The sequence below is a fragment of the Macaca thibetana genome, chromosome 1, assembly GCF_024542745.1.
Source record: "Macaca thibetana thibetana isolate TM-01 chromosome 1, ASM2454274v1, whole genome shotgun sequence".
NCBI lineage: Eukaryota > Metazoa > Chordata > Mammalia > Primates > Cercopithecidae > Macaca > Macaca thibetana.
The window spans coordinates 189422754-189445983 of record NC_065578.1 but is presented as its reverse complement, the minus strand read 5'-3'; the positions used below and the strand labels follow the sequence as shown (position 1 = coordinate 189445983).

The 23230-nt window shown below is 39.9% G+C and overlaps 1 protein-coding gene across 1 annotated transcript; it reads right to left on the bottom strand.

The window, feature by feature from the left end:
• Positions 1-496: 496 nt before the first annotated feature.
• Positions 497-22617, bottom strand: CENPL (centromere protein L). The gene is made up of 5 exons (XM_050767247.1): positions 22366-22617; positions 14024-14198; positions 8460-8711; positions 3742-4284; positions 497-1479 (listed from the first exon to the last, which is right to left on the bottom strand). Exons 1-5 carry the CDS (start codon positions 22431-22433, stop codon positions 1408-1410), a joined length of 1110 nt encoding a protein of 369 aa, XP_050623204.1. The 5' UTR covers positions 22434-22617; the 3' UTR covers positions 497-1407.
• Between the last annotated feature and the right edge of the window lie 613 nt (positions 22618-23230).

Genomic DNA, 23230 nt, shown 5'->3' with positions numbered 1-23230 from the left:
TTTTTTGTATTTTAGTAGAGACGGGGTTTCACCATGTTAGCCGGGATGGTCTCGATCTCCTGACCTCATGATCCGCCCGTCTCGGCCTCCCAAAGTGCTGGGATTACAGGCTTGAGCCACCGCGCCCAGCCAAAAATTATTCTTAAAGTAAAAGAAAATCTTACGCTCAGTAAGTAAAAAGAAGAGATTTGGATAAAACATCATGGGCAAGACTCTTAAGTTGCTCGATCTCAGTTTTCATCTGTAAAAAGAAAGGGTCGATAAAAATTGATTTAATCTACAGATATTTATCAAGCATTATGCTAAACTGGGACATGAAGGTTAAATAAGATAATTTCTGACCTCAAAAAGGGCTCACAGGTGCCTTTCAACTCTATAATTTGCATGATTCTATATAATTGTTAGTCCGCACCCTCTGTGTTAATAGAAAAAGCCTACCAATTTCCACTACTGAGATGTTAATTAAAAGATGTCAAGACATTGATAAACACATTGGTTCACTTTAAAACGAACATTTAATTCAACATTGCAACAGGAGTTGAACTGTATTTAAAACAGAAGCATATTAGTGACTAAAAAAAATGTGTACATTAATCCTTAGTTCCCTTTTGAGGGGATTTTGATTGCCAGTTCTCTGCAGTGAAATGCTAGGAAAATGTCTTTAGAAGACAGAATTCTTTCTGAATGCAAGTCTAAAATGCTTAAAAGAGATTAAAGGTTTTAAAGACTCAAATCAGAAATATCCATTAGATATATCTCATTTGAATCCTAAGAGTTTAAACACAATAAACACTATATTTATTTACTTTATTTTTTTTATTTTTTGAGGCAGAGTCTCACTTTGTTGCCCAGGCTGGAGTGCAGTGGTGCAATCTTGGCTCACTGCAGCCTGTCTTCTGGGTTCAAACGATTCTCCTGCCTCAGCCTCCCCAGTAGCTGGGATTATAGGCATGCGCCACCACACCCAGCTAATTTTTGTATTTTCAGTAGAGCAGCGGTTTCACCATGTTGGCCAGGCTGGTCTAGAATTCCTGGCCTCAAATGATCCACCCACCTCAGCCTCCAAAAGTGCTAGAATTACAGGTGTGAGTCACCAAGCCCAGCCTATATATATATATATATATTTTTAAAGATGACAAGAAATTAACAACTCAGCATTTTGAGACTGGCATGCCAGGTTATCATGATTAGTACATGGGCACCTGGCTGTGGCTCATCTACTACCATATTCTTTGTACTTCTAGATCCTTCTTGGCTTCCATCTTGGCAACTCCAAAGGCATGGTGGGGAAAACAGATGCAGAGATAGATGCCTATGTCTCCTGCAGGCTCTTTCAGCATAGCAATTAGGCAAGTCATCAATAAGAAAAAGAGTATATAATCTATAACTTAGAGTCCACATAAGGCTTCACTCAATTTGAAAAACTGCCAGTTCTGTCAAGTATGCTAACACTCCGATAAGATATTTATGACACAGAATCTGCAAAAAGAAAAAGAAGAAGACATTTATAATTAGAATAGTATTAATTATAACAAAGCAGATTGATATTTGACTAATCAATGTTATACTGGTCTAACTTTTGGATTTAATTCATGAAGTTTAACAAATGCAATACACTCATTTTTGGCCAGGCACAGTGGTTTATCCCTATAATCCCAGCATTTTGAGAGGCTGAGGCAGGAGGATCACTTGAGCCTAGGAGTTCAAGACCAGCCTGGGCAACAAAGGGAGACCTCATCGCTACAAAAAAGTGTAAAATGTAAAAAACAGCCAGGTGTGGTGGTATACACCTATAGTCCCAGCTGCTCACAAGGCTGAGGGAGGAGGATCACTTGAGCCCAGGAGTTAAAGGTTATAGTGAGCTATAATCACGCTACTGCATTCCAGCCTGGGTGAAAAAGTGAGACTCTGTCTCTAAAACAAAAAACAAACCTCTCATTTTTATATTTTCTATTTCTTTCCTTTTTTATTTCTTAATGCTGGTCTCTTCTCATCAAAATTATTTCCCAACCTACTGTTGCACTGTGACCTCCAGTTTGAAAAGCATGAATATAGTGCTTACAGAGTATTGACTTCTTGGATCTAAGAGATAAGAGTTCAAATCTTGATTCTTCCTCTTGATAAGCTATCTTGCTTGTCATTTAAACCTGTCTTAGTCTCAGTTTCCTTGTTTTAAAATAAAATATGGATAAAAACACCTAACTGTCCGGGCACGGTGGCTCACGCCTATAATCCCAGCACTTTGGGAGGCTGAGGCGGTTGGATCACGAGGTCAGCCTGGCCAACATGGCGAAACCCCATCTCTACTAAAAATACAAAAATTAGCCAGGCATGGCGGTGGGCGCCTGTAATCCCAGCTACTCGGGAGGCTGAGGCAGGAGAATTGCTTGAACCGAGGAGGTGGAGACTGCAGTAAGCCAAGATCACACCACTGCACACTAGCCTAGGAGACAGAGCAAGATTCCATCTCAAAGGAAAAATAATAATAATAATAATAATAATAAAACCTAACTAGCCGGGCACAGTGGCTCACACCTGTAATCCCAACACTTCAGGAGGCCAAGGCAAGTGGATCATTTGAGGTCAGGAGTTCAAGACCAGCCTGGCCAACATGGTGAAACCCCAACTCTACTAAAAATACAAAAATTAGCTGGGCATGGTGGCAGGCACATGTAGTCCCAGCTACTCAGGAGGCTGAGGCACAAGAACCGTTTGAGCCCAGAAGGCAGAGGTTGTAGTTAGCCGAGATCGCACCACTGCACTCCAGCCTGGGTGATGGAGTAAGATTCTGTCTCAAAAAAAACAAAAAGTAAACACACAAAAAACACCTAACTACAGGGTTGCTCTAAAGATTAGAATTTAAGGTCTGTTAAACTCTTGGCACGGTAACAAGATCACAGGAAACATTTACTGAATGTATATTGTGGCTGTATATTTTAACACATTTTGGGAGCCAATTCTCAGTTTATTTCTGATACTTTTTTTTTTTTTTTTTTTTTTTTTTGAGACAGAGTCTCACTCTGTTGCCCAGGCTGGAGTGCAGTGGCGCAATCTCGGTTCACTGCAAGCTCTGCCTCCCGGGTTCACACCATTCTCCTGCCTCAGCCTCCCACGTAGCTGGGACTACAGGCGCCTGCCACCACGCCTGGCTAATTTTTTGTATTTTTAGTAGAGACGGGGTTTCACTGTGTTAGCCAGGATGGTCTCGATCTCCTGACCTCGTGATCCGCCCGCCTCAGCCTCCCAAAGTGCTGGGATTACAGGCATGAGCCACCGTGCCTGCCCTATTTCTGATACTTCTTATCAGAAATCACTCTGCAGAGAATAAAACAATGTCTGTATTATTTCTTTCCCAATAAGGATAGAAAAGCCTAGAATATAAAGATGACATCTTAGTCCTGTGTTTCTGGCTATAATTTTGTCTAACATACAAAATTCTCTATTACTCTGATAATTAATTCAAAATTTCACAAGAAACAATTTTCAAAGTTTCAAAGTTACTACGAAATAATAATTCATATTATTACCAAAGGCTGAAGCACACAGCATATAGTGTCCTTCCATTATAAGGCTATATCTAGAAGGCTAAAGACTTTAGTAAACCATAAACCATAACATAAAAGCTCTCTGTTGTCTTGAATACATTCAAGTATGTTTCTTCAATGTGGACAATACAATCATCATACATTTTTAAAACCATAAAATGAGGAAAAATTACTTAACTAGATTGTTCAAACTAACCTTTATTTTTCCATCAGTATGTGCTGAAGCTACAGATGTTGAAACACGAACCAATCTTGTGGCTGATAAATGAATCTTGAAATGTCTATGGAAATGTGAATAAAGGCAGTCCATGAATAGGTCAACTTCTTCCTGGGTAACCTCCCCAGGTGTTTTGTGGATGCTGTCCCATAGAGCTTTTGCATCCTCTGGATGTATTGCATAAGAAATGTCCAGACTTTGAGGGCTACAGGGTACAGACCAAAGAAATTCAGTAGTAGCCACATAATGGTCCACTTTGCATGCAGTCCACATGGCAGCCATCCAGGAAAGATTAAATGCATTGATTGTTAAAGGACTGAAATAACAGTCAAAGGTTTTCTGAAACCAAGTTCCAATTATGGCTGTGTTAGACTCTGCTCCATTTGCAAGGAATAAGGGCAGACAGGTGAAATCTTCTGAAACAGTCTCCAGAAGACTGTCTCCAAAAATACAGCAGAACCAGCCAGTCCACAACACTTTACCTTCTCTATTCTCAGATGGCAATTGAGATTTTGACAGAATCTACAAAGAAAGTAAACAGGTCCCTTAAATTCAAAAGTACATTTACTTCTAAATTCCATCTTCTCAAAATTAGTTCATTAAAAATAAGACGAGCCAATGTAATACCTGCAAAAAAACATAGAGGGAATAGTCTCCCTAATGATTAACAGGACGTATAAAAATAATTGGCCTTTTTTTTTTTTTTTTTTTTTTTGAGACAGAGTCTCACTCTGTTGCCCAGGCTGGAGTGCAGTGGCGCGATCTCAGCTCACTGTAACCTCCACCTCCTGGGTTCAAGTGATTCTCCAGCCTCAGCCTCCCAAGTAGCTGGGATTATAGGCATGCACCACCATGCCTGGCTAATTTTTGTATTTTCAGTAGGGATGGGGTTTCACCATATTGGCTAGGCTGGTCTCGTACCTCTGACCTCAGGTGATCTGCCCACCTTGGCCTCCCAAAGTACTAGGATTATAGGCGTGAGCTACCATGCCCGGCCCCCAATATTCTTATACAGTGGAAACACGATGTATGGCAAGACCTTGGTGTAACCAAAATGCAAAATAAGAGCTACCAATATGGCATAACTAGGTGTAGTACCCTGAAACAAACAAACAAACAAAAAAACCCCTCAACTTTAGAAAGAATTGTGAAAGATCAAAAAATCCAACATGTTTGAATTCTTTCATTAAGGAAGACTTCAATATTTCCTAAGGCAGCACTATCAACTTAAAATGTTCTTTTATGGCCAGGCACGGTAGCTTACGCCTGGAATCCCAGTACTTTGGGAGGCCAAGACGGGCAGATCACGAGGTCAGGAGATCGAGACCATCCTGGCTAACACGGTGAAACCCCGTCTCTACTAAAAATACAAAAAATTAGCCGGGCGCGGTGGCGGGCGCCTGTAGTCCCAGCTACACGGGAGGCTGAGGCAGGAGAATGGCGTGAACCCGGGAGGCGGAGCTTGCAGTGAGTCGACATCGGCCACTGCACTCCAGCCTGGGCGACACAGCAAGACTCCGTCTCAAAAAAAAAAAAAAAAAATGTTCTTTTATATGTTAGACCCTACATTTTCTACCCACTGGTCATGCTTTCTTCCTTTTGGGCATGTAGAATATAATCATATCTAATCTCTCTTCTACAGGAAAAGTCCTTCAGATATTTGATGATTCCCATCATACATAGTACTAAGTTCAACATTTCCAGTTTCTTCAGCCATTCACCTAAGACATACATTCACATTCTCTCACTATTCTAGTCACTCTTCCCTGAAATTATTCTGCATAGGAATCATTCATAAGTGAACATAATTACTTTAAAAAGGTCTGATTCGGGGAAGGAGGGGGGAAAAACATCTGACTGCAAGACTAACCACCACCTTTAACCTAGATTATACTATTAATGTAATCTCAGATTGCAGTTTTCTGGTTTTTAGTTGACAGCTTTATATAAACTAGCCCTGTATATTCATGTTTGCTTTATAGGTAAATCTCTCCCAACTTATACTGAGGCTGTAAATTTATTCCTACTAAAATTTTAATCTCTTCTAATTTGGCTCATTGGACAATCCATTCAGATAATTTAGGATCTTTTATTATATTTTTAGCTGATTGCCTAACCCCTCAAACTTTAAATTTTAAGTTACATGACAAACATGCCTTCCAGATACTCAAAGAACTCTGTTAAAGCATTAAGCAGACCAAGGTTAAGATCACAGCTTTGTATCACACCCTTTCAGAAATGATCATTTACACAGTCCTTTTAACATATTTCTCCTTCTTATTCAAGAAATTTTGAAACACCCTCAAATACCTGGAAGCTTAGATATATTAAGTTTATCACACTTTCATGACCTAAGAGTCCTGTAATCCTATCAAGAAATGAGATTTAATTTGAAAACTATTAGAACACTATACCAGGAATTCAAGAGGTCATTTCTAATCCTCACAAGGGTAGATGCTTGCCTCATAATATGCAAGTCACAAAACTTCTCTGTGCATCAGGTGCTTCACTTGACAAAAACTGCTAGTTGTCTCTTGAGTATCCATTTTTCCTTCCACAATAAAATAGTCCCTTTATGGCCGGGCGAGATGGCTCATGCCTGCAATCCCAGAACTTAAGGAGGCCGAGGCGGGTGGATCACTTGAGCCCAGGAGTTTGAGACCAGCCTGGGCAACATGGTGAAACCCTGTCTCTACAAAAATATAAAATTAGCCTGGCATGGCAGCACATGCCTATAGTCCCAGCTACTTGGGGGGCTGAGGCGGGAGGACTACTTGAGCCCAGGAGGTAGAGGTTGCAGTGAGCCGAGACAGTGCCACTGCACTCAACCTGGGTGACAGAGTGAGAACCTGTCTCAAAAAAAAAAAAAGTCTCTTTAGTTAAGTTGGCAGAGTACTCACTGAAAAAACATTCTTTTCTAGTCTCCCTTCCAACTAAGATGTAAACAGAAGTTGTTGGGTCTCAGCAAGATTTACTCTGCATCAGGTTCTGTTTGTCCTTCCCATCTTCTTCCTACTTCCTGCCTGGAACTTAAATATAAGGTTTAGAGCTGCTGGAGACATCTTATGTTAGACCATAAGGTAACTTTTAGGATGAAAGTCATGCACTAAGGAAAAGGAAGAGCTTAGATTATTAATTATTTCATCAAGCATCATACCAGCCTTGGACAGCTTACATCCATGCACTTTAAAAAAAAAAAAAAAAAAAAAAAAAAAGAAGACAGTATACCACTATCTTGTTTAATTCACTATTTTTTAGGCTAACGCTAATCCTAGAACATCTTGAGATCTTTGCCAATACCACGACCTATATCTGGGGTCACCAATGTTTTTCTGTAAAGGGCCAATTAGTAAGCATTTCAGACTTTGCTGGCAATATAGTCTCTGTTGCAACTTCTCAACTCTGCTGTTGCAGCACAAAAGCAGCCACAGACAATATATAAGCAAATAAAAGGGGCTATGTTCCAATAAAACCTTATTTACAAAAACAAGCAGCAGGTCAGATTTGGCCTATGATTTACTGACCCCTAATCCATACAAACAAAAAGTCAGTCCTTTTCAACTGCTTGAGAACTTAATTTCCTTATCCATTATTAAGATTAGTTAACTCAAAAGAAACAGAAGCAGCAGGCATGAATAATAAACAAAATAAATCTGAGGCTGAGTGTGGTGGTTCATGCCTGTAATCCCAGCACTTTGGGAAGCCAAGGTGGGTGGATCACTTGAGCCCAGGAGTTCGAGACCAACCTGGGCAATATGGCAAGACCCTGTCTACAAAAAATACAAAATTTACCCGAGTGTGGTGGCATGCACCTGTAGTCCCAGCTACTTGGAAGGCTAAGGTGGAAGGATCACTTGAGCCCAGGAGGCAGAGGTTGCAGTAAGCCAAGATCGTGCCACTGCACTCCAGCCTGGGTGACAAAATGAGACCCTATCTCAAAAAAAAAAAAAAGAAATGCAACATTTTATATTCCTTCCTGTAAGTAGTATATAAGAGCAATAGAACTATCTTGATTGATTAAGAAACCAGATTTATTTATTTATTGTATTTTTTGTAGAGATGGCATTTTGTCATGTTGCCCAGGATGGTCTCGAACTCCTAGGCTCAGGTGATCTGCCCATCGTAGCCTCCCAAAGTGCTGGGATTACAGGCGTGAGCCACTGTACCCGGCTTTAAAATGTTACATTTCTGAAAGTAACCTGGCATGAAGTATCACAATATTTAATGATACATATTTTTATACTAAAATTCTACTTATAGAAATTTAATCCCAGAAAAACTCACAAAAATATAGAATTCCTAATGACATGAGTAATTATCTACAATATTAGTAAAAATATAATGTACAAGTATGGGCAATATGATCCCAATTTCAAGACTATATAAATACAGATAACCAAACATATATACCAAAATGTTAAAACTATAATTTTTAACTTTTTTTGTACTTTCATGTATTTCCTCAGTTTTCAAAAATAAATATGATTTTGTACACAAACTACCTACATACGCAGGAAAAAAATTTTTAAGTTGATTACATCTAATTATTATAGTTTAGTCAAACAAGACATAAAATACATTATGAATCACAAACTTAGAAATTTTTAAAACAGTTAAGAAAATATCACAACAATTTCCAAACAAAGAAAATGCAGATTCTTTTCCCCTAGGAAGCAAGTATTGTTTATGTACTATACCTGGACAAGAAATGCTTCTGGATCCCTTTGTGTTCCTTTCATTCCTAGGAGAGTAGAAAAAATCACTTTGATGTTGAAGTCTTCTCCCACTTCCACAGCAAGTCCTTTTTGCTTTTCAGCAACAATAAAAGCATTCAGAAGTCTAGAATATTCTTTGAGATTACTATAGGAGAATTTATATAAGGGAGTTAAACTATATAAAGTCCACTGTTTATGCAGAAGGAATGCAACCTTTTGAGGGTCAACATCTTCCTACAAAAAAAAAAAAAAATCAAGACAAAAGAAGTTTAAGAATGAGGAAACATTAATAAGAATTTAATCACAGTATTTAAAACATCTAATACAAATATATTTTAGGGTACCTGATTTTTGCACTCCAACCAAGTGAGTTTGCAGGACTCATTTTTGCAGATCCTTGAACAGACTTTTACCTTTCTGTAACTTCTCTTTAGAATGCTCTTCTCCCAAGTGTTCACACGGCAAGTTCCTTCACTTCATTCAGTTCTCTACCCAGATGTAATCCAAGAAGCCACTCGATCTAAAGTAGCACCTGCACGCACTCCAAGTTTTTATCACCTCACCCAGATTTATTTTTCTTCACAGCACTTATTACTACTCAACATTATATTCTTGTCTGCAATTTTTTTGTATTTTTATTATCTGTCTACTGGTGTATAAGCTTGATGACAGCAGTGATTTTGTCTATTTAGTTCTCTCTAGAACAAAGCTATCTAGAACAAGTGTCCAATAAATATTTAACATAAAATTTATGTTTCACTTTTAGAAACTTCAAATTATAGATTTCAAAAATAGTAACCATTCCTAAAGTATCTAATTTGATTAGCCCTAATTTAAAAAAATTGTTTGGGCCAGGCGCGATGGCTCATGCCTGTAATCCCAGCACTTTGGGAGGCTGAGGCAGGTGGATCACAAGGTCAGGAGTTCGAGACCAGCCTAGCCAACACGGTAAAACACCATCTCTACTAAAAATACAAAAATAAATAAGCCGGGCATGGTGGTGTGGACCTGTGATCCCAGCTACTCAGGAGGTTGAGGCAGGAGAATTCCTTGAATCTGGAGGGCAAAGGTTGCAGTGAGCTGAGATCATGCAACTGCACTCCAGCCTGGATGGCAGAGCGAGACTCTGTCTTTTAAAAAAAAAAAAAAAAATTGTTTGGCAGCAAATCTACTCTATGACACCATGCCCAATTCAACAGATTAAATAAAAAGATACTTGGGGGCTTGTCCAAAGGTAATGAGTTATCTCAGTTGATTGTACACAATCAGTTATAGATCAAACTCCTTGTTTCCAACTCCTTGTTCTACTCTTCCCCACTTCCCCCTTCTCACTACTGTGCTAGACTAGCCTGGAAAAAAAAAAAAAAAAGATATTTGGGAATATTTTTTGCTATGCTCTATTAGAACCACAGGTACCATTAAAAACAAAAACACTTCATTTGTATTGGCCCCATGGCATCGTTCAGGGCCTTCATATATGCCGCCATATAGGCTCCTAGTTTCCTTCCAAACCAAATTTTTTTATAGAGTCCATACTTCCCAACATAGTCTCACAGCTCCAACAACCTTTTAGAACTTTCACTACAGTTGTCTACTTGACAAAAACGTTTGTTCTGACTAAAGCATTCATTGAAATGTTATAAGTTGTTTTATTATTATGACTAAAATACATAGAGATGAGGAAGCAATGAAGTGAACATTCCAATATTCAATTTATATAAAATTTATGTTTTCTGGTTAAGAATCAACACTTTCATTACCAGCAATTGAAATTTTTCTTTAAGAAAATTGTCACAAAGAAAGCCAGGCATGGTGGCTCACACCTGTAATCCCACCACTTTGGGAGGCAGAGGCAGGAGGATTGCTTGAGCCCAGGAGTTCAAGAATAGCCTGGTCAACATAGTGAGACCTTCATCTCTATTTAAAAAAAAAAAAAAAACACCTTTAAAAACTTAGCCAGGCATGGTGGCACGTGCCTGTTATTCCCAGCTATACTTCGGAGGATCACTTAAGCCCCAGAGTTAGAAGCTGCTGTGAGCTATGATTGTGCCACTGCACTCCAGCCTTGGTGACAGAGTGAGGCCCTGTACTAAGCAAGACCCTGTCTCTAAGAAGAAATTTTTTAAAAAAGAAAATTGTCACAAAGAAATAAAACTTGTTTCATATCCCCAGTACTACATATACAACCATATCTTGGGATATGAGACTACTGACCAGAGAAAAAGCTACAATGAGAGTGACTGATCAGCCAGGCCTCTAGCTAAGTGATTCAAAACCACACACCAAACTTTTATTGAATAGGATTTTATTTCCTGCTTCAGTAAAATTAGAAATTATTAATGCTATATACCTTCAGGGTTGTTTGTAAATGATCAAAACAGAGCATGCTGCCACCAGACAAATCTGGGACAATTTAAATACCAAAATAATTTAGCAATAAATTAAAAATCCTTAAAAAAAGGAATTTATGAGCCTATACCAATAATAAATAGATAAATAAATGAAGAAAAAAGGAGAAGGGTTACAATAGAATATCAAAGGCTGGTTGGTAAACATGAAAGGAGTGCTGGAGTTGGAAAACCATTAAGATGGGAACAGGAAAAAATGAAAAGATGGGAACAGAAAAAAAACCATTAAGATGGGAACAGGAAAAACCATAAAGATGGGAACAGGAAAAAATTACTAGTGTAAACAAAGTCTAAGAAGAAATTTTGACAATTAACAGAATATCTGCCTTAAAGTTGTCTTTCCACAAACTGCTTACTAGTTGCAGAGAGGGAAAAAACAGTACATCAACAAAGTAAAGAAACTGGAGAACTCCTTGACAGGATGATCAAAATTAATGTCGCCTGTGTGCCTCAAGATGTGATTCACAAGGACACAACAGCACCTATGCAATATTCTAGCCAAAAATACTAATTTCAATCTAATCATGAGAAAACGCCAGACAGATGTAAAATGAGGAATATTCTACTTTAAAGAGGAAAAGAAGGCTGTACTGTATTCTTTAAAAATGTCAATGTCATTAAAGACAAATAAATACTATGGACAAACCTGAAAAAAAAAGCAATGGGGAAAGGACTCCCTATTCAATAAATGGTACTGGGATAACTGGCTAGCCATACGCAGAAAACTGAAACTGGACCCCTTCCTTATACCATATACAAAAATTAACTCAATGTGGATTAAAGACTTAAATGTAAAACGCAAAACTATAAAAACCTTGGAAGACAACATAGGCAATACCATTCAGGACATAGGTACAGACAAAGATTTCATGACAATGACGCCAAAAGCAATAGCAATGAAAGCAAAAATTGACAAATGGGATCTAACTAAACTAAAGGGCTTCTGCATACCAAAAGAAACTATCAACAGAGTAAACAGAAAACCCACAGAATGGGAGAAAAATTTTGCAAACCATGCATCTGACAAAGGTCTACTATCCAGCACCAGTAAGGAACTTAAACAAATTTACAAGAAAAAAATGGGCCAGGCCGGGCGTGGCGGCTAATGCCTGTAATCCCAGCACTTTGGGAGGCCGAGGCGGGCAGATCACAAGGTTAGGAGTTCAAGACCATTTGGCCAAAATGGTGAAATCCTGTCTCTACTAACAATACAAGAAAAGTAGCTGGGTGTGGTGGCGGGCACCTGTAGTGCCAGCTACTTGGGAGGCTGAGGCAGGAGAATCGCTTGAACCCAGGAGGCGGAGGTTGCAGTGAGCCAAGATCATACCATGGCACTCCAGCCTGGCTGATAGAGCAAGACTCCCAGCACTTTGAGAGGTCAGGGAGGGTGGATCACCTGAGGTCAAGAGTTCCAGACCAGCCTGGACAACATGGTGAACCCCCGTCTCTACTAAAAATACAAAAAAATTAGCCGAGCATGGTGGTGGATGTCTGTAATCCCAGTTACTCGGGAGGCTGAGGCAGAAGAATCGCTTCAATCTGGGAGGTGGACTCAGCCAAGATCATGCCACTGCACTCCAGCCTGGGTGACAGAGCGAGACTCTCTCTCAAAAAAAAAAAAAAAGGAAAAAACAACCCCATTAAAAAGTCAGCAAAGGACATAAGCAGATACTTCTCAAAAGAAGACATACATGAGGCCAACAATCATATGAAGGAAAGTTCAACATCACTGATCGTTAGAGAAATGCAAATCAAAACCACAATGAGATATTTCGTATCAGTCAGAATGGCTATTATTAAAAGGTCAAAAAACAACAGATGCTGGCGAGGTTGTGGAGAAAAATAAAAAGTCAAAAAATAACAGATGCTGGTGAGGTTGTGGAGAAAAAGGAATGCTTATACATTGTTGGTGGGAGTGTGAATTAGTTCAACCACTGTGGAAGACTGTGTGGCAATTCCTCAAAGACCTAGAGACAGAAATATTATTTGACCCACCAATCCCCTTACTGGGGTACATACCCAAAGGAATATAAATCGGTCTACCATAAAGACACATGCATGCTATACTCACTGCAGCACTATTCACAATAGCAAAGACATGGAATCAACCTAAATGCCCATCAATGACAGGCTGGATAAAGAAAATGTGGTACATATACACCATGGAACACTATGCAGCCATAAAAATGAACAAGATCATATCCTTTGCAGGGACATGGATGGAGCTGGAGGCCATTATCCTTAGCCAACTAGCAAAGGAACAGAAAACCAAATACCACATGTTCTCACTTATAAGTGGGAGCTAAACAATGAGAACACATGGATGCATAGAGGGGAACAACACACACTGAGGCCTATCAGGGAGTGGAAGGTGGGAGGAGGGAGAGAAGCAGGAAAAATAACTAATGGGTATTAGGCTTAACACCTGGGCGATTAAATAATCTGTATAACCAACCCCCATGACGCACGTTTACCTATGTAACAAACCTGCACATCCTGCACATATACCCCTAAACTTAAAATAAAAGTTAAAAAAAATACCGTGGACATGATTCAGATTAAAGGAGGTCAGAACACATAAAAATTCCTGGTATATATATGGGTTGTATGTTTGAAAATTACTTTAAAAATAAATAAACAACATAAACAGGCGTGGTGGCTCACGCCTGTAATCCCAGCACTTTAGGAGGCCGAGGCAGGCGGATCACAAGGTCAGGAGATCGAGGCCATCCTGGCTAACATGGTGAAACCCCGTCTCTACTAAAAAATACAAAAAATTAGCCAGGCGTGGTGGCGGGTGCCTATAGTCCCAGCTACTGGGGAGGCTGAGGCAGAAGAATGGCATGAACCCAGGAGGCGGAGCTTGCAGTGAGCAGAGATTGCGCCACTGCACTCCAGCCTGGGCGACAGAGCGAGACTCTGTCTCTAAATAAATAAATAAATACAAATATAAAAAACAAATAAAAGACATAAAAGAGGTAGCACTGGTCATTATGAAATTGTTTCTTTGTTTCTCATTTATTTTATTAGTTGATGGGTTAAGAAGATACTAAGAATACTATAGTTACAAAAATTGAAATGTTTTGTTCACAGATATTCTCGATTATTGACTAACACAAAGGGATACAAAAAGCATACCTGCAACTGTGAACACTGGGGAACTTTCCTCCGAGGTGGAGTCGGGATAAATGAAGTCTGTTTCCTGATTGATTCTAATCGTTTTTGCAGAGGAGTGGCACCTACAAAGTAATCTTCAGGTCTTGAGGATGCACTAGGAGTTGACTCTGGTACATCATAAGAATCCATGGTCTGTCTACAAAAGAAGAAATAAAACCAGAATTCTAAGCACTAAAAAGTTAACTGATGCTCAGTTTCACTGATTCCTCTCCTCACTCTAAAGGAATCCTTTCTCTTTCTTTCTTTTCCCCTCCCTATTCCCAGTTTTAAACCAAGTCCTATATTCCTTATTGGCTATAGCCCACTTTTATGTATATCTTACAGACACCTCAAACACAGTGTATGTTCAAAACTAAATTCAACTTCTTTTCCTGCTTCAAAAAGCTAACTGATCCATTTTCAAATTCCTGTCAATTTGCTAAGTTAACTTAAATTCATGTAGTCTCCCACCTTCATTCTTTAACATACAGTCATTAAGCACATTCTACTCAGTTTTTCTTTCAAGAATCTGTCAAATTCTCACTGTCCAAGATGGCTGAATAGGAACAGCTCTGGTCTGCAGCTCCCAGAGTGATCGACCCAGAAGACGGGTGATTTCTGCATTTCCAACTGAGGTACCTGATTCATCTCACTGGGACTGGTTGGACAGTGGGTACAGCCCATGGAGGGTGAGCCGAAGCAGGGCGGGGCATTGCCTCACCCAGGAAATGCAAGGGGTCCAGGGATTTCCCTTTCCTAGCCAAGGGAAGGCGTGACAGACTGTACCTGGAAAACCGGGACACTCCCACTCAAATATTGCGCTTTTCCTATGGTCCTGGCAACCAGCAGACTAGGAGATTCTCTCCCGTGCCTGGCTCAGCAGGTCCCACACCCACGGAGCCTTGCTCACTGCTAGCCCAGCAGTCTGAGATTGACCTGCCAGGCAGCAGCCTGGTGGCAGAGAGGTGCATACACCATTGCTGAGGCTTGAGTAGGTAAACAAAGTGGCCAGGCAATTCAAACTGGGTGGAGCCCACCACAGCTCAGCAACGCCTACTGCCTCTATAGACTCCACCTCTGTGGGCAGGGCATAGCTGAAAAAAAGGCAGCAGAAACGTCTGCAGACTTAAATGTCCCTGTCTGACAGCTCTGAAGACAGCATTCTCCCAGTATGGCGTTTGAGCACTGAGAACAGACAGACTGCCTCCTCAAGTGGGTCCCTGACCCCCGTGTACTCTAACTGGGAGACACCTCCCAGTAGGGGCCAACTGACACCTCATACAGGCAAGTGTCCCTCTGGGATGAAGCTTCCAGAGGAAGGATCAGGCAACAGTATTTGCTGTTCTGCAAAATGCTGTTCTGCAGCCTCCACTGGTGATATCCAGGCAAACAGGGTCTGGAGTGGACCTCCAGCAAACTCCAACAGACTGCAGCTGAGGGACCTGACTGGTAAAAGAAAAACTAACAAAAATAAAGGAATAGCATCTACATCAACAAAAAAGACATCCACACCAAAACCCCATCTGTAGGTCACCAACATCAAACACCAAAGGTAGATAAAACCACAAAGATGGGGAGAAACCAGAGTGCAAAAGCTGATAATTCTAAAAACCAGAGCACCCCTTCTCCAAAGGATCACACCCCCTCGCCAGCAACGGAACAAAGCTGGACGGAGAATGGCTTTGACAAGTTGACAGAAGTAGGCTTCAGAAGGTCGGTAATAACAAACTTCTCTGAGCTAAAGGAGCATGTTCTCACCCATCGCAAGGAAGCTAAAAACCTTGAAAAAAGGTTAGACGAGTGGCTAACTAGAATAAACAGTGTAGAGAAGACCTTAAATGACCTAATGGAGCTGAAAACCATGGCATAAGAACTTCATGATGCATGCACAAGCTTCAATAGCCAATTCAATCAAGTGGAAGAAAGGATATCAGTGACTGAAGATGAAATTAATGAAATAAAGCGAGAAGACAAAATTAGAGAAAAAAGAGTAAAAAGAAACAAACAAAGCCTCCAAGAAATAACGGACTATGTGAAAAGACCAAATCTATGTTTGATTGGTGTACCTGAAAGTGACGGTGAGAATGGAACCAAACTGGAAAACACTCTCTACGATATTATCCAGGAGAACTTCCCCAACCTAGCAAGGCAGGCCAACATTCAAATTCAGGAAATACACAGAACACCACAAAGATACTCCTCGAGAAGAGCAACCCCAAGATACATAATTGTCAGATTCACCAAGGTTGAAATGAAGGAAAAAATGTTAAACACAGCCAGAGAGAAGGGTTGGGTTACCCACAAAAGGAAGCCTATCAGGTTAACAGCAGATCTCCTGGCAGAAACTCTACAAGCCAGAAGACAGTGGGGGCCAATATTCAACATTCTTAAAGAAAGAAATTTCAACCCAGAATTTCATATCCAGCCAAACTAAGCTTCATAAGTGAAGCAGAAATAAAATCCTTTACAGACAAGCAAATGCTGAGAGATTTTGTCACCACGAGGCCTGCCTTACAAGAGCTCCTGAAGGAAGAGCTAAACATGGAAAGGAACGATCGGTACCAGCCACTGCAAAAACATGCCAAATTGTAAAGACCATCGATGCTAAGAAGAAACTGCATCAACTAACGGGCAAAATAACCAGCTAACATCATAATGTCAGGATCAAATTCACACATAACAATATTAACTTGAAATGTAACTGGGCTAAATGCCCCAATTAAAAGACACAGCCTGGCAAATTGGATAAAGAGATAAGACCCATCAATGTGCTGTATTCAGGAGACCCATCTCAAATGCAAAGACACACATAGGCTCAAAATAAAGAGATAGAGGAAGATCCACCAAGCAAATGGAAAGCAAAAAAAAGGGAGGGGTTGCAATCCTAGTCTCTGATAAAACAGACTTTAAACCAAGAAAGATCAAAAGAGACAAGGAAGGTCATTACATAATGGTAAAGGGATCAATTTAACAAGAAGAGCTAACTAACTTTAAATACATATGCACCCAATACAGAAGTACCCAGATTCATAAAGCAAGTCCTTAGAGACCTACAAAGAGACTTAGAATCCCACACAATAATACTGGAAGACTTTAATACCCCAACATCAATATTAGACAGATCAATGAGACAGAAGGTTAACAAGGATATCCAGGACTTGAACTCAGTTCTGCACCAAGCAGACCTAACAGACATCTACAGAACTCTCCACCCCAAATCAACAGAATATACATTCTTCTCAGCACCATTTCACACTTATTCTAAAATTGACCACATAATTGGAAGTAAAGCACTCCTCAGCAAATGTAAAAGAACAGAAATCACAACAAACTGTCTCTCAGACCACAGTGCAATCAAAATTAGAACTCAGGATTAAAAAACTCATTCAAAACCACACAACTACATGGAAACTGAACAACCTGCTCCTGAATGACTACTGGTTAAATAACAAAATGAAGGCAAAAATAAAGATGTTCTTTGAAACCAATGAGAACAAAGATGCAATGTACCAGCATCTCTGGGACACATTTAAAGCAGGGTGTAGAGGGAAATTTATAGCACTAAATGCCCACAAAAGAAAGCAGGAAAGATCTAAAATCAACACCCTAACATCACAATTAAAAGAAATAGAGAAGCAAGAGCAAATACATTCAAAAGCTAGCAGAAGGCAAGAAATAACTAAGAACAGAGCAGAACCGAAGGAGATAGACACACAAAAACACCGTTCAAAAAAATCAGTGAATCCAGGAGTTGGTTTTTTGAAAAGATCAACAAAATTAATAGACTGCTAGCAAGACTAAAAAAGAAGAAAAGAGAGAAGACTCAAAAAGATGCAATAAAAAATGAGAAAGGGGAAATCACCACCAATCCCACAGAAATACAAACTACCATCAGAGAATACTATAAATACTTCTACGTAAATAAACTAGAAAATCTAGAAGAAATGGATAAATTCCTGGACACATACACCCTCCCAAGACTAAACCAGGGAGAAGTCAAAACTCTGAATAGACCAATAACAGGCTCTGAAATAGAGGCAATAATTAATAGCCTACCAACCAAAAAAGTCTAGGACCAAATGGATTCACAGCCGAATTCTACCAGATGTACAAAGGGGAGCTGGTACCATTCCTTCTGAAACTATTCCAATCAACAGAAAAAGAGGGAATCCTCCCTAACTCATTTTATGACACCAGCATCATCCTGATAGCAAAACCTGGCACAGAAACAACAAAAAAAGAGAATTTTAGACCAATATCCCTGAAGAACATCAATGCGAAAATCCTCAATAAAATCCTGGCAAACTGAATCCAGCAGCACATCAAAAAGCTTATCCACCACGATCAAGTCAGCTTCATCCCTGGGATGCAAGCCTGGTTCAACATATGCAAATCAATAAATGTAATTCATCACATAAACAGAAACAACAAAAACCACATGATTATCTCAATAGATGCAAAAAAGGCATTTGACAAAATTCAACAGCCCTTCATGCTAAAAACTCTCAATAAACTAGATATTGATGGAACGTATGTCAAAATAATAACAGCTATTTATGACAAACCCACAGCCAATATCATACAGAATGGGCAAAAACTGGAAGCGTTCCCTTTGAAAACCGGCACAAGACAAGGATGCCCTCTCTCACCACTCCTATTCAACATAGTGTTGGAAGTTCTGGCCAGGGCAATCAGGCAAGAGAGAGAAATAAAGGGTATTCAATTAGGAACAGAAGAAGTCAAATGACATGATTGTATATTTAGAAAAACCATCATCTCAGCCCAAAATCTCCTTGAGCTGATAAGCAACTTCAGCAAAGTCTCAGGATACAAAATCAATGCACAAAAATCACAAGCATTCTTATACACCAATAACAGAGAAACAGAGCAAAATCATGAGTGAACTCCCATTCACAATTGTTATGAAGAGAATAAAATACTGAGGAATCCAACTTACAAGGGATGTGAAGGACCTCTTCAAGGAGAACTACAAACCACTGCTCAACAAAACAAAAGAGGACACAAACAAATGGAAGAACATTCCATGCTCATGGACAGGAAGAATCAATATTGTGAAATGGCCATACTGCCCAAGGTAATTTATAGATTCAATGCCATGCCCATCAAGTTACCAATGACTTTCTTCACAGAATTGGAAAAAACTTTATAGTTCACATGGAAAAAAAGAGCCCACAATGCCAAGATAATCCTAAGCAAAAAGAACAAAGCTGGAGGCATCATGCCACCTCACTTCAAACTATACTACAAGGCCACAGTAACCAAAACAGCATAGTACTGGTACCAAAACAGATATATAGACCAAGGGAAAAGAACAGAGGCCTCAGAAATAACACCACACATCTACAACCATCTATATATCTGTTTTGGTACCAGTACCATGCTGTTTTGACAGTCTTTGACAAAACTGACAAAAACAAGAAATGGGAAAAAGATTCCCTGTTTAATAAATGCTGCTGGGAAAACTGGCTAGCTATATGTAGAAAGCTGAAACTGGATCCCTTCCTTATATCTTACACAAAAATTAATTCAAGATGGATTAAAGATGTAATTGTTAGACCTAAAACCATAAAAACCCTAGAAGAAAACCGAGGCAATACCAATCAGGACATAGGCATGGGCAAGGACTTCATGACTAAAACACCAAAAGCAATGGCAAAAAAAGCCAAAATAGACAAATGGGATCTAATTAAACTAAAGACCAGGCTGGGCGCAGTGGCTCATGCCTGTAATCCCAGCATTCTGGGAGGCCGAGGCAGGCGGATCACAAGGTCAGGAGCTCAAGACCAACCTTGCCAATATGGTGAAACCCCGTTTCTACTAAAAATACAAAAATTAGCCGGGCATGGTGACGTGTGCCTGTAATCCCAGCCACTTGGGAGGCTGAGGCAAGAGAATCGCTGAACCCAGGGAGGTGGAGGTTGCAGGGAGCCGAAATTGTGCCATTGCACTCCAGCCTGGGTGACAGAGCAAGACTCCGTCTTGAAAAAACAAAACAAAACAAAACAAAACTAAAGACCTTCTGCACGGCAAAAGAAACTACCATCAGAGTGAACAGGCAACCTACAGAATGGGAGAAAATTTTTGCAATCTACTCATCTGACAAAGGGCTAATATCCAGAATCTGCAAAGAACTTAAACAAATTTACAAGAAAAAAACAAACAACCCCATCAAAAAGTGGGCAAAGGATATGAACAGACACTTCTCAAAAGAAGACATTTATGAAGCCAAAAGACACATGAAAAAATGCTCATCATCACTGGTCATCAGAGAAATGGAAATCAAAACCACAATGAGATACCATCTTATCCCAGTTAGAATGGCGATCATTAAAACAACAGGAAACAACAGATGCTGGAGAGGATGTGGAGAAATAGGAATGCTTTTACACTGTTGGTGGGAGTGTAAATTAGTTCAACTTTTGTGGAAAACAGTGTGGCGATTCCTCAAGGATCTAGAACTAGAAATACCATTTGACCCAGCAATCCCGTTACTTGGTATATACCCAAAGGATTATAAATCATGTTATTATAAAGACACATGCATACGTATGTTTATTGCAGCACTATTCACAATAGCAAAGACTTGGAACCAACCCAAATGTCCATCAATAATAGACTGGATTAAGAAAATGTGGCATATATACACCATGGAAAGCTATGCAGCCATAAAAAAGGGTGAGTTCATGTCCTTTGCAGGGACATGGATGAAGCTGGAAACCACCATTCTCAGCAAACTCTCACAAGGACAGACAACCAAACACTGCATGTTCTCACTCATAGGTGGGAACTGATCAATGAAAACACTTGGACACAGGGCGGGAACATCACACACCAGGGCCTGTCAGGGGGTCGGGGGCTGGGGGAGGGATAGCATTAGGAGATATATCTGATGTAAATGACAAGTTGATGGCTGCAGCAAACCAACATGGCACATGTATACCTATGTAACAAACCTGCACATTGTGCACATGTACCCTAGAACTTAAAGTATAACAAAAAAATAAATTTTAAAAAAATGTTAAAAAAAAAAAAAGAATCTGTCATCCCTTCACAAAGCTAATTCCTTAGCCACAACTAAGAGTTCTCCGTATCTAAGAGTAATCCATTCTTCCAGAAATAGACTTGATTTTTATCTGTGCAACAACCTTTACAGTAACAAGACAAATCCTAAACTCTTCTGCTAGGTTTAAGGTCTTTCTGATTCAGCTTCTCCTTATCTTCCTAATTCTCCTCTCCAACCTGGGACATAAACATATTCTTATCTTCATGTGGTTGCTTCTCAACTATATTCCCTACCTTAAGCATCCTTTTCCCATCTCACCTCAAGACCATGCTAGAAATTTGATCCCCTTTCAAAATAGGGTGTTTTTAACCTTTCGGTCCTGAAATACCTATGACATAGACTTTTATCTGTTATCTGTTATCAGTGGCTCATTCCTGGAAGCAGAGTATGCATGTGCGTGTATGCTATATGAGCTCTCATCTCTAAGTCTGAAAAAATCCCTCAAGAATGTTCTACAACATCCTTGGAGATATATCAGCACACACAACTTTCCTCAATCACCCAGTCTGTACCACTCATTTTAGCCCCTGTTCATATACTTCCTTATACCATTTTTTAGTGTGTATTTCTTGTATCCCCAGTAATACTAAGCTACTGTCACTGAAACCATGCTTTATATTTCCCGATGTATGTATAATTACCCAAATACAATGCTGAGTGTCCTTTAATTGTTAAACAAGTATTGGTTCAATTAAATGGAAGTATTTCATAGAACTTTCAAATTAGGGCCAGGCATGGTAGCTCATGACTGTAATCCCAACATTTTGAGAGGCTGAAGCAGGTGGATCACTTGAGCCCAGATGTCTGAGACAAGCCTGGGCAACACTGTGAGACTCCATCTCTACAAAAAATGAAAAATAACTAGCCAGGTGTGGTGGTGCAGGCCTGTGGTCCCAGCTAATCAGGAGGCTGAAGTAGGACTGCATGAGCCCAGGAGGTCAAGGCTACAGTGAGATGTGATCATGCCACTGAATTCCAGCCTGGGTGACAGAGCAAGACCCTCTCAAGAAAAAAAAGACACACAAAATTAAAATACAATTTTCATTAAAAGGAATTATCATTTCAAAGTTATGATTAGTCTCGGCCGGGCGTAGTGGCTCACGCCTGTAATTCCAGCACTTTGGGAGGCCAAGGAAAAGTGGATCACCTGTGGTCAGAAGTTTGAGACCAGCCTGGCCAACATGGTGAAACCCTGTCTCTACTAAAAATACAAAAATTAGCTGGGTATGGTGGCACACACCTGTAGTCCCAGCTAGTCAGGAGGCTGAGACAGGAGAATCTCTTGAACTTGGGAGGTGGAGGCTTCATTGAGCCGAGATCACGCCACTGTACTCCAGCCTAGGTGAGACAGAGCAAGACTCCATCTCAGCAACAACAACAACAACAAAGTTATGATTAGTCTCAACTACTACACAATTACCCGTTTGAAAAGTTTTTTATGAATAAAAAGTTATATTACTATATTTACTCATTTTATTTTATTTTTTGAGATGGAGTCTAACTGTTTTCTGGGCTGGAGTGCAACTGCACGATCCCGGCTCACTGCAACCTCTGCCTCCCAAGCTCCAGCAATTCTCTTGCCTCAGCCTCCCAAGCAGCTGAGATTACAGGCGCCCACCACCACGCCTCACTCATTTTTTTTTTTTTTTTTGTATTTTTAGTAGAGACAGGGTTTCACCACATTGGCCAGGCTGGTCTTGAACTCCTGACCTCAGGTGATCCACCAGCCTCCCAAAGTGTTGGGATGACAGGCGTTAGCCACCGCACTCGGTCCATATTTAAATAGTATTATATTTAAAATAGTACAGGTTGAGCATCCCTTATCCGAAATGCTTAGGACCAAAAGTGTTTTTGGATTTCAGATTTTGTCAAATTTGGGAATATCACACTGGTCAAGCATCCTTAATCCAAAAATCTGAAATCCAAAATGCTCCAGTGAACATTTCCTTCCAACATCATGTCAGTACTCAAAAAGATTCACATTATGGGACATTTCAGACTTCAGATTTTCTAATTAGGGATGCTCAACCTGTATCTTCAATTTCAATATGTTAGACTAGGACACAATTTATATCTTGCACAAAACTCCATAAATTAAACATGTA